General features: G+C 41.0%; 1 protein-coding gene across 2 annotated transcripts in view; it reads right to left on the bottom strand.

Annotated features, from left to right (window-relative positions):
- Positions 1-13,187, bottom strand: part of plxna4 (plexin A4) — a 347,014-nt gene that overhangs the window by 129,826 nt on the left and 204,001 nt on the right. For both annotated transcript variants that reach the window (XM_053650138.1, XM_053650139.1), the window contains one exon: positions 5,870-5,970. In XM_053650138.1, coding sequence (XP_053506113.1) covers positions 5,870-5,970 — 101 coding nt within the window. The remainder of the gene's footprint in view (positions 1-5,869; positions 5,971-13,187) is intronic.

The following is a 13,187-nucleotide window of genomic DNA, read 5'->3' as shown; positions in this document are numbered from 1 at the left end:
CCTAACACATCCTCGCAATGGAACTTCCTAACAACCGGCGTCGCGGCTCAGTGTACGTCTAGTATAAATATATTAATAAGTCTGTCGTTAAAGTGTCACAACATTGTCATAGGTTTTCATTAAAACTTTATAAGCAGTAAAATGAAACTCAAGTTACCTAAAGGGCAGAAAAAATCTTTATGACTCTTTATGTTATTATAGTTTAATAATCATAGTGTGAAAACCTTTACTATGTAACAGTGTGATATAGCAAGTCTTTATGGAAGGAATAAAACACTTCGGGGCGTGCTGTTAGATGAAAATAATCAACAACGACAAGAGGAGAGTCCACCAGACCACAAAATCAAGCTCCTGCCATGGCCATCCCAGTCCCCTGACCTGAACCCCATAGAAAACCTGTGGGGTGAACTGAAGAGGAGAGTCCATCAGCGTGGACCTCGAAATGTGAAGGATCTGGAGAGATTCTGTACGGAGGAACGCTCTCAGATCCCTCACCATGTATTCTCCAACCTCATCAGGCATTATAGGAGAAGACTCAGAGCTGTTATCTTGGCGAAGGGAAGTAGCACAAAGTACTGACTAAAAGGGTGCCAATAATTGTCGCACACCTATATTTAACAAAGATATTGTTGTTGTTTTTTTTTGATAAACCTGTGTTGTGTTTGAAATTGTTTGATATCCACGACAGCAGAGTATTTTTGTGAATTTTTTTAAACAAAAGATCAACAATAAAGACAATCTTTCACAGCCTCCTTGGCTCATATTTACCAAGGGTGCCGATATTAGTGACGGGCGCTGTAAATGTCTATTTAGTTTAGTTTTTTATTTAGTGCTAAGACCACTATCTTTATGTAAAGATCTCTCTCCGTTTTCCCTTCCTTTCTCCTCTTTAGGCTGAATACGTCGGTCATAATTGGAAACGCTTGCTGCGTCGCGCTTTATTGTTTAGAGCATGAAGGTACAGATTCCCTGTGCACGCTCGGGAAAGTCAGCAACACGATTGCCCTGACAGTCACATACATCTCTCTCTCTCTCTCTCTCTGTTTCCGTTATCATCTTTATCGATCCACTGCACCACGGGTTTCATCAAGTCATCGCATTCTTAAAAAACAACAAGGAGGAAAATATCAGGGTTGAGTTATGAGTTTAATTTTCTTCAGCGCCTGCTGGATTAGAGCAGAGAAACCACGGAGCGGGACTGAACCAAAAAAATAAATAAATAAATAAAAACCGCTCACTGAACTTATTTAATTTAATTGCGTACATCGGTTCCACGCGAATGAATTGCGGTACATTAACACAATTTGTTTTCGTACATCCAACATTGATTTGATTGTGCTTTTTCACAGCGCTGAATAAAATCGCTCACATCAGCGCAGGATCAAACCGGGGTCACTGGGGTAGTGAGGCAACAACGGGTGAACTATCCTACCACATGTGCTTTAATGAGGTTCGTTTAATTCTATAGTTACTTCTTCCCAGCAGCGTTAACATCATCGGGAGATTTTATAACATAGCTGGATCGCGTTTATTCTCCGTGAAGCGATTACACTCACATAAACAATGAAACTATTTTTACGTCAACTATAACGTAACGTTTGTTAAAATCGGAGTTTTAGCAGACCCTCCGGGATTCTGCGATCGGAGAAATGAATGCAAAATCAAGGTAATTTTTCAAAATTACAGCAGATTTTCGTCTTGTGACGTCATCACGTCTCGCATTCAGCCGAAGCCGTCTTCGATTCGCGTGCGCCGAACATAAGAACAGCTAAAGGCTCTCAAAAAAACTCCTGTACGGACTGTTTTAGGCCACGTCGAGATGTATACTGATGCTTTCGCGCATTCGAAAAAAATATCAGTAGGCGGGGACAGTATGTCAAATTGTTGAAAAATAACCTCAAGAGCTACGTATCGAACGTTCGAGAAGGATTAAGGCAGAAATGCGGCCACAACGACCTCTGATTGGAAATCGTCTCATTAGTTGTATGCATCATATTCCTCCACATGAGGTTGTAATAATTAAACAGGAAAAGGATCAATAAATTGCCAACACACTGTCAAAGTAACAATGCGATCCCAGCACATTCAGTTTCGCACACACACAATTTCGCAGCTCAGCGACTCGAAACAGCGCCATCGTGTGTACGGAGGCCAAACATGTTTTCAGTCTCACCCTTTTCAAAACATATATAGAAAGTTTTTGAAAACAGCGAAATTTTTCAAATTTTTTTTAGACCATCTTTTAGGCCGTTTTAGAAAAGCTTCTTTTCCAGTGACTCAAAACGATGCCATCATGTGGACGAGAGAATGAAAAAAATCTGTTTGTTTGGTTGTTGTTTTTTTTTAAATGATCCATATGGACAGAGCCTTAGTTGTCTCTTACTGAGTCCTGGTTAAGTACGCAGAACAAGTGGAGGAGTGGGAAAGGTAAACTCCTGGGGAGATCAACAGGCCCAACTGGATCCGAGTTGGCACTGGCATCTCGGAGAACAAGAGAGCAAACGCAAGACAGCAAGACAGCAAGAGAAAGTAAGAGTGGGAGTGTTTCAATACGAAAGCTAAAAATAAACGCAGGAAAATTCTAGAAAGCGACTGAACAGGTCAAAGCCAATATGCGGTGCGAAATGCAAGGGACGGAGACAGAATGCACGCGCCAAAACCGGTGTCACAGTTACAACTGCAGGGAACAGGAGGGTGCGTGATTCGTGATTCCGCTCCAGCTTGCATGACTACACTCTATTTCTCCATAAAGACCTGTTATGTTCGAGGACCACTCATCTCCTTGAGGCTAACTGGCAAAAATGGGCACGCTTTAGTTCTTTTAAACCGCTTTTGTCCCCTCACCCTCCAGGAACAGACAGAAAGCTGGCTCTAAAGAGAGAAAGAAAGAAAGAGAGAGAGACAGAAAGAGAGACAGATTTGACATATGTATATATATTTATTTATTAAGATATATATATATCTGCCTCTCTCTGACAGCCTGCTCTGTGGCTGCCAATTAGCTCTTTTCTTTTAAGTACAGCCAGGTCATTAGAGGCACACTCTCTCAGTACATCAGCGTGGATGACATCCAGAAATCCCCTTGGCAGGAAGCGATCAATGACTTCTGTTTAGATAATCACCTCGTGTGAATTAAATAACTGAACACAGTGGCTTGAAGGAAGAGGGGCTAGTGTAAGAAGTCCGCGAAGAAATTACAAAAGATAACTAATCTTTAGCGGCTAAATATAACCAGTACCCAGCAGGTGTTGTTTTGAATCCTTACCCCTGAAAAGCAGACATGGCTAGTCAAAAATATACTTGAGTGAACACGATAAAGGAATATAAAACACTGATATAGAATCCTTCCATAAATGCTAAATAAACATCTCCTCACAGAAAACTTCAACAGATGTTCGTGCGCATGTGGTTACTATAGAAACGATAACGTGATTTGCAGCTGCACTACTGTTAGTTTTGGAAAAGGCCTCAACACCCTCTGACCAATCAGAATCGAGACTTCAACAGCGCTGTAGTATAAATACTTAGATGTTATTTCTTATTTTGAGTAGCATAATCCTAGTCAAGCACTAACTGTGCCAAAGACGTCCATTATTAGTGCCTTTACTAGCTCGTAGGAGGACGGTGTCATTGTCCGAGCTTTCTCTGTGTTAAAAAAAAAACTGGCTGAGGTCTCATTAACATTGGCAAAAAAATTTTTTCCAAAATGTCCTTGTGATAGATAATTGATTGGATGGTTAGCTGGGCAAATATCTGCATGACAAGGTTTGAAATTTGCGATCAGTCTGAAACGTAAAGGGGTATAGAAGAGTGAAATTGCTCATTTTAAACGTATTCGTTTTTAATTACACTTTCACGATTCAAGTCATTGTAATAATAGTACTTTTCACCTCAGATAACCAAGAGGTTACGGGTTCAATTCTCGTGTGAAGTACGCTGGATTTATGTCCAATCCTGCTCTACAAAAATCCATAAATAGCCTGAGAAAAAGCTTTGTGTCTGTATTTGAACGGGATCAAAGCTGTAACTCTGCCCAGTAGAGGAGGAGCGGCTCAGGTCGGTGCGGTACAGGCAGCGGGTAGAGGAATGTTACCAAGAGGTCTGAGAGTCTCTGGAGGACTGGAACACAGACATGCTATTTAAGCTCCCAGTCTCACCTTTCTCTGCTAATGCACCAAACAACAAAAAGCGAGAGAGAGAGGGGGGGGGGGGGGGATGGGGAGAGGGAGAACAACTTTTTAAGTGTCCCTGAACTTAGCCAAGCTAAGAGCCAAAAGCCCATTCCTGTGCCCACTAATGCTTTCATCTGTCCTAAGAGAGGCAACTCGACAGCAATGACAGGATCAGCATCCTTCTCCCAGTACATGCTCACCTCCCCCTCTCTCTCTCTCTCTCTCTCTCTCTCTCTCTCGGTCTTTCCAGGGTGTCTTTAAATGGCCAGCTAACACCAAAAAACCCAGCACGCACCCTCATAACTGTATCTGTCCTGATAAAATACCAAAAAATGTCTATTATATTTAATCCATCCATTTTCTATACCGCTTATCCTTCAGGGTCGAAGAGAACCTGGGGCTTATCCCAGGGAGCATGGGGCACAGAGTGGTGTACATCCTGGACAGGGTGCCAATCCATCACAGGGCACAATCACACAGCTATTCATACACTACAGACATGCCAATCAGACTACCATGCATGTCTTTGGACTGGGGGAGGAAACCGGAGTACCTGGAGGAAACCCCTGCGGCACGGGGAGAGCGTGCAAACTCCACACACACAGGGTAGCGGCGGAAATCAAAGCCCCCACCCTGGCGGTGCGAGGCGAACGTGCTAACCACTGCGCCACCGTGCGCCCCTATTATATTTAATATCCATCCTAAATATTTAATATGTAACCAGACACAGTGTGCTACTAAATTCAACATGAGTTTACTGATGGGTGACAAATTAACAGAAAATACAACATCAAGTCTGTTAGTAAGGTGTTTGGGCATCTCTGGAACTGAACTGGAGAGATGAACACCATCCCTCAAAAGACATCCTCTCAGTTGGTGTTTTGGATGGTGGTGGAGAGTGCTGTTAAACCCTGTGCTCACATTAATATATCACTTATGTCACTTGTTGTTTGGCAGAATAGCTACATTTCTGACCAGGAATGGTTGAGAATTCTACAGTCTGGTTGAATGATATCCATCATTAGTATTATTGTAAGTTCAGGTCCATTTGCATTCAGAACAGGCTTTATCCGCTCTGTCCTGTGTCCTGCTCTCTACACTGTGACCTTCTCGGACTTTGCTGTTTCTCCTCACTGATTGTGCTGATGCACGTGCGTGTGCGCGAAAAAAAAAAAAAAAGAAAAGAAAAGAAGAAAAAAGAGTGTGTATTGGTGTGGAGATTTGAGAAAGCTGCAGATCCCCCTGAAGACACACACACAGACACATACACACCTCCAGGGTCTTCACAAGATGATGAGAATCCAATTCAATTTATGGTGAAGTGGGAAATGTGCCAGACCCCCCAAGGGCCCGGCACATCTAACTCATCTCTCTGTGATGAGGAAAGGGACAGCCTAGCTCTTTCTCGCTCTCTCTCTGTGTGTGTGTGTGTGTGTGTGTGTGTGTGTTTGTGTGTGTGTGTTTTATTTCTTCATACAGACTTGATCAACCCCCTAACAGCGTGTGCTATAATGCATTGCAACATTAGTGTCTATGTAACTATGGCTGTTTATGATCGTTTACACAGGCATGTGGTAAGCTATATGCTATAGTATATAACGTCATAAAGGCATTTACGATATATTGAAATTTTCGAATACATTTCATTTTACTTTAATGCTGCCTGAATGCATGCGGTACGAACAGGAAGCACTTACATGCTGTGCAGCACACACCAGCCGCAGTGAGGATCCCCGGAGCCCAGACACTCATTGCAGGATGAATACTGCTCACAAGCCTCTACTGGAGCACGAGTGAGCTGGAAAAGAGAAGGAAAGATGGAGAGAATCAGTCAGTGGATTGAAAAATCGTCAAATAAATTGGTCCAATGGGTTCTGTGTATATTGTGGGTTGTATTTCTAAGGAAACGCTTGAATGTTCATTGTAGAACCCAACAACAGAGTGTTTCCCCAGCAGAAAGGGTTCTAGATGGAACCCCTACAGAAAGCGCAGAACATTTACCAATCCAAAAAGTCCCTGAAGAACCCATTTCATTAAGAGTGGCCTCTTAAGGGTTCTTCAGCTTGTCTATCTGGGGGAGGGGGGGAGGGGGGGGCATTAAAAGGTTCTATGAGGAACCCAACAACAGAGCATTTCCATTTAAGAGAAGGTTCCAGATAAAAACACTTAAACCAGGAACTCTTACCAATCTAAAGAACCCAAAAAGAACCATTTTCTCTAACAGTTTCCATTGTTAATTAGAACCCTACATAATTCTTTGTCATGTCTCTCTGTGGAAAATATTTTCTGTAGAACCCAACAACAAAACATTTCCCTATCAGGGACAACATGAAGGTTTCTTCAGCTTGCCTCTCTTGGGGAACCCTTAAAAATGCTATGTAGAACCCTACAACAGAGTGTTTCCTCATCAAAGAGGGTTCCGAATAAGACCGCTCTTACTCTTAACGATCCAAATAATGCCTGAAGAACCATTTTCTCTAAAAGTGCAAATTGTTACTTTGTAGAACCCAACAACAAAGAGTGCTAGAGAGGGTTCCAAATAAAACCACTTTACTTACACATCCTGAAGAACCATTAAAGAACCCTAACAGTTTACATGGTTATTTAGAAGCCTAACAGATTCTTTATCTTGTCTCTTTGGGGAAACATTTAAACATGTCTTTGTGGAACCCCAAAACAGAACCTTTCCCTATCACAGAATCCCCTGTAGGTAAGTAAATACAGAGCTCTTAACAATCCAATGAACCTTTGAGGAACCCTTTTCTCTGAAAGTGTACATTAAAGTGTTATTTAAATGGATTTAAATGGTTCTTCAGCTTATCTTTCTTTGAAATCCTTGAAAGTTCCACATGGAACCCTACTACACCATTTCACTTCTAGGGAGCGAGTTTTCAGTAGGACCTCTTTAGAAAGCACAGAGCTCTTAACAATCACACACACACACACACACAAAAAAAAACAAAACCTTGAACATCCCTTTTTTTCCTCCAAGAGTGTACATTGTTATTTGGCTTGTCTTTCTGGGGAAACCATTAAAGGTTCTATGTAGAACCCAGAAACCCAGAGTGTTTTCCTATCAGACAGGGTTTAGAGTCGGACCTTTTCAGGAAGCAAAGAAGTCTTAACCATCCAAAGATCTCTTGGGAAACATTGTTTCTGTAAACCCTTAAAAGGTTCTTTGGGTTGTCTTTGGAGTATCAATGACGTCAATGGAGTATTTCCCCAACTGAGAGGTTTCTAAGTAGGAAGCAAAAAACTCTTAACCATCCAAAGAACCATGTACATCAAACAAACCTTTAAAAGAACCCTAAAAAATATTGTGGAAGACTGTTTTGACACCTATTAAAAAAAAGTTTCAATACTGTTAAATTGTTTGAAGGATATGAGGTCAAACGGGTCTTGACTGAAAATGACGAAGACGGAACACATGGCAAGGAAGTGGAGATATGTGCGTACGGGTTAAGATGACAAGCAGCAGGAAGTTCTGTTCCTGACCTGGGAAACAGCCTAAATTGTGTCAGGGTGACAATGACCAGTCTTTTCACACCAGTCACATGGGAAATGTCTCTGGTGACGATGTGAAATGATGAGAATGTGTAATGAACATTTGCACACTTCACACATCATGCCGGTTAAACTGCAGAACACGCCAGGATTCAAGTTCCTTTCCTTCAGAATCAAGGGAGAGGAGTGAGAGAAAGACTGGAATATAGATGTAATAACCCAGGAGGGACAGGACCCTGTGTCATCACTGTCTCCAGGGCGAAAGCTTAGAGCCCTCGGCTTCCGTCTGCCTTTTGATTAATAACCCGTCAGCGGCCAATGACTGTTGTCAATTACCTGTCAGCCTGAGAGCAAGAAATGTAGCAAGAGATTTCCTGTCTGCTAGAACCGAAGCCGAGAGACAAACAGTTCCCCACCGTGCACCGTAATCTCAAGTGGCTTTCCATAGTTTTGCATGTGTCATTTCAGGAACAGGTAAGATCCATCCGCTTCCTGTCAGCTTAGTAATCACCAGCGCTGAAATTAATGTCCTCGTGTTGAAAACACTGCCCTTGACCCACCTGCCAAATATGCATTCATAGAATTTCTGTTTCGTTATGACAAAGCACTAACCATTCATCATCATCATCTCCAATTTGCGTTCATCCACTCCTCTTCGGTGTTTGCCATGATCTATATACAACATTGTGCCAAATCGGTGGTGTATTATTCGGAAATTAGAACTGATATAACAGAATTTGGAAATATGAAACAAGCTCCGTCTGAGACATTTTGACTGATGATCGGAAATAAAGAAGGTGACTAGCATTGTGCGACTGTTGCTCTCGGGTACATATTAAAAATTCACAGCAACTGCTTGCAATACCACTAAACAATATTACTGACTACTATATTATGCCTCCAAATTAATCCAACATGGCCTTTAATATACTGTAGATTGCATTTCCATTGCATTTCCATACTCTAATCGCTATAAAAGTGATTATTAGGTGAGTAAATCTCTGGGCTGACCACAAATTGACTCGATTCATGATTCATTGGTTTTCAGTTGGACTTAAAAGGGAAATTTGTCAATTAAGACTGATTTGATTCAATTAATTACGCTAAGCAGCGATTCAATTCAGTGATCCAATAAACGTTAAACCAGCTATTTGATTCAGTGATTCACTAAGCATTAAACCAGCTATTTGATTCCGTGATTCACTAAACAGCGATTAAATGCACTACACTAATCAGAGATTTGATTCACTGATCCACTGAACAGCTATTTCATTCAATGCTTCCTTAAACAGCGATTCACTTCAATACACTAAACAGCAATTCAATTCAATGATCCAGTAAACATTAAACCAGCAATTCAACTCAGTGATCCACTAAACATTAAACCAGCTATCTTATTCAGTGATTCACTAAACAGCGATTCAATTCACTACACTAAACAGAGATTTAATTCAATGATCCACTGAACAGCTATTTCATTCAGTGCTTCCTTAAACAGCGATTCACTTCAATGCACTAAAAAGCAATTCAAGTCAGTGATCCACTAAACAGCTACTTGATTCAATGATTCACTAAACAGCAATTCAAGTCAGTGATCCACTAAACAGCTACTTGATTCAATGATTCACTAAACAGCAATTCAAGTCAGTGATCCACTAAACAGCTACTTGATTCAATGATTCACTAAACAGCAATTCAAGTCAGTGATCCACTAAACAGCTACTTGATTCAATGATTCACTAAACAGCAATTCAAGTCAGTGATCCACTAAACAGCTACTTGATTCAATGATTCACTAAACAGCAATTCAAGTCAGTGATCCACTAAACAGCTACTTGATTCAATGATTCACTAAACAGCAATTCAAGTCAGTGATCCACTAAACAGCTACTTGATTCAATGATTCACTAAACAGCAACTCAAGTCAGTGATCCACTAAACAGCTACTTGATTCAATGATTCACTAAACAGCAATTCAACTCAGTGATCCACTAAACAGCTACTTGATTCAATGATTCACTAAACAGCAATTCAACTCAGTGATCCACTAAACAGCTACTTGATTCAATGATTCACTAAACAGCAATTCAATTCAGTGTTTCAAGCCTCTTTAAGAAATATAAAAATGCTATGTTTAATATGTATTGTTTGATCTTTGTCAAGCAATTATTCACCATCATTTGCCTCTTTTGAAAAAAGAAAAGAAAGGATTTTAGTGTCTGTGTGTGTGGTTTTGGGATTGCCCAGGAAACTTTTTATCCATTTATAGTTACCTTTAATGTTGTGGAACGTCTGCAAGGTAGCTTCTTGAATCACTTACGTTATAGCAGTTATAAACAGCTAGTCAGCTTGTTACAGAGAAACCGCAAAGTCCTCTGTCCTGAAGTTGATAAACTTACAGTACTGACTGTTACAACGCACTTACACTGGAGACTCCTTCCATCATCTTCTTCTTCCATAAAGCTTCACCATGTCAACAATTACATGTTTTTTAAAAATACAGCCGTTACTATAGAAGCACTAATGTATTAGACCGAGCGTGTTAATATATAAACCTCTGATTTGCAGCTGCGTTACAGTCAGAGCTTCTGTTATAGAAAATGACCAATCAGATTTGCGAATTAAAAGAACAGTGGTATAAACAGTCACAACACCATTTTAAATCCCGACACATATCTTTTTTCCTTCGTATTAAGCCAAAGTGTTCTTTAATGTAGACTGCATTTACAGTGCGGTGCATTGCTCTACACTAAGACTTTAAATGCGATTAAGACATAAAAGGCTTAATCTTAGTAATGCATTCTCACCCAGGTTTGATCCTGAAGACTGGTTCAATCTCCAGGAGGCAACCTATCTCCCCATTCCCCCATTCCCCTTGCAGTCCTGTGAATATCATCCACGGAGCCAATCTCGCCGCACTCCATTTCACAGCTCTAAAGCTGCATTTGCAGACAAACACACTTCTCCAACGACCAATCACAGGCAAGTAAGGCACTGATGCAGATCAGGGAGCAGATAGAGAAACCACATTTTTCTGCTATGATGAACAATAAGGCTTTGGAAATGTGGTGAAATTCGTTTTCCGGAATGTGCTTTTTTAATATTAATGAAAGGGGCTTAATCTGAGTGCAGTGGTTTATAGTGTGTGTGTGTGTGTGTGTGTGTGTGTGTGTGTGTGTGTGTGTGGGTGTGGGTGTTTCTGCGTTGTAGTGATGAAATATCAGGTTATAGAAACGGTGGCTGTAAAAGCATGTAAGGTACGTAGAGCAACATATCGAGCACGTAAATGAATACAGTCAGAAGTATTGACACCCTTCATGAAAGTAATGTCCAAAAATGACTTTAGAAAATGACTATTATTTTAACGAATAGAAAAACTGCTTTAATGATGTTTTTTCCAGCCTAGTCAGACATTACAAGAAGCGGCTCAGTGCTGGAATTCTCTCAGGGGGAGGTAATTTGGTATTAATGATTATAATTATGAAACAAATATTTAGCAGAAAAAAACAAATCATAAATTTAGGAAACGTTTTCTACTTAAAATTTAAACCCCAGTGTTCCAAAGAGATTTTTTTTTTCTTCCCCTAATGACTTTGTCTTGTTCATTAGGAATCGGAATCTATACTTGGAGTTCTGTAATAATTCGCCTAATAATCGTTCGCCTCACACCTCCAGGGTCGAGGGTTCGATTCCCATGGCCCTGTGTGTGTGGAGTTTGCATGTTCTCCCCGTGCTGCGACGGTTTCCTCCGGGTACTCCGGTTTCCTCCCCCAGTCCAAAGACATGCATGGTAGTCTGATTGGCATGTCTAAAGTGTCCGTAGTGTATGAATGTGTATGAGTGTATGAGTGTGTGAGTGATTGTGCCCTGCGATGGATTGGCACCCTGTCCAGGGTGTACCCCGCCTTGTGCCCAATGCTCCCTGGGATAGGCTCCAGGTTCCCCGTGACCCTGAAGAAGGATAAAGTGCGCCAACATTTTCCGACCAATCAGGATTTAGAATTGAACAGTGGTATAATTTAACCAGATATTTTGTAGATGATCTTTGTGTATAAATATGCTTTAATATATCACTAAACATAGAATAATAGTTGGGATCCTTGAAAGTTTCTTTAGACTTCTTAAAAATAATTTTTAACACACACACACACACACACACACACACAGAGAGAGAGAAAGAGCTAGGCTGTCCCTTTCCTCATCACAAATAATATGTGTTCATATGTATGGTGAGCAATTCCGCATATTTATTCCTATGTATTTAATGAAGCACTTAACAGATAAACTTCATCCATCCATCCATCTGTTTAAAATAAATAAAGAAGTATAAACCTTCTCAGCCATCTTTAATGTGATTTTAAAAAAGTGCCAGGCAACTTGTTCTGCCTCTACACAGCCGAGTTTGAGGTGTGAAGTTCTGAGTCAGAGAATACAGACTTTCCACTTGTTATGACGAATGAGAAACAGGTCAACAGAGTGTATGTGTGTATTTGAGAGAGAGAGAGAGAGAGAGAGAAAGATAGAGAAAGAGAGATGGGTAGAAGGATGTATTCCTGACATCCCCGGTACTCTGTGGAGCATCAATTTGGCAGTAGAGTAGGAAGAGGAATCTTCTACATCTGTTAGAGTTATTACTCATTTATCTGGAAACTGCTGGAAAATGAAGCAAATCGGCAAACATCACCATCTAGCAGATTAACGCTGCTTTGAAACAGGGTTAGAAGACAATCATGAGAGAGAAAGCAACATATGTGTGTGTTTTTGTGTGAGTGGGCACAAGGTCTGTGCAAATATGCGCATTTTACGAACGCCTACATGCTCAGCTAATTAAAAGTTATTGCTCCTCATTTCCTCCCAATTCCAGGTGACTTTAGAAGCTTTAAAGAGCTAATAAACCAACGTTAATATCCAACAGTTAGCGTAATCCACCTGCTCAATGCTAACTGGCAGGCGGCTGCCTCATTCGCATCATTAGCGTTTGGGGGGGTTGAGGGGGTGGTTGGGGGGGCTGTCAGGGGCCTGTTGTTTAGTCATTGGTGTAATTTTATTAGCTACTTTTCCATGCTTTTTTTCCTCATCAGCCGCCTTCTCACGAACCCCTGACTAAACCCCATCGCTCGTCTCTCTTCCGTCGCTCCGGTGGATCCATTAACATGAGCTCAGTTACAGAGTGAGTCACCTGCAGTTAAAAAATATATATATATATATATACATATATAAAATCCCCCAGAACCATAGTGCATATCAGGCTGCGTGAAAGTGGCTCAGGAAGCCGAGCAACCCTCTCGATTCCTCACCACTGGTGCACGTCTAATTGCCTATGAGACTCGTGTGTCCTCCATATCACAAGTGCCACAGGGAGACCGAGCAACATAGTACAGCGGTTTATGACGAACATACGTCGTAAAAAATACCCGGAAACCTCATGAGTAAATCAAACTCGGGCTAAAAAAACATTAAAATGCTGATTTGCTGAATTCAGAGTACTGTTATTATTGTTCTTGTGTTTAG

The sequence above is a fragment of the Ictalurus furcatus genome, chromosome 19, assembly GCF_023375685.1.
Source record: "Ictalurus furcatus strain D&B chromosome 19, Billie_1.0, whole genome shotgun sequence".
Classification (NCBI taxonomy): Eukaryota; Metazoa; Chordata; class Actinopteri; order Siluriformes; family Ictaluridae; genus Ictalurus; species Ictalurus furcatus.
The sequence above is the reverse complement of the archived record's forward strand: the minus strand, read 5'-3'. Positions and strand labels throughout refer to the sequence as shown.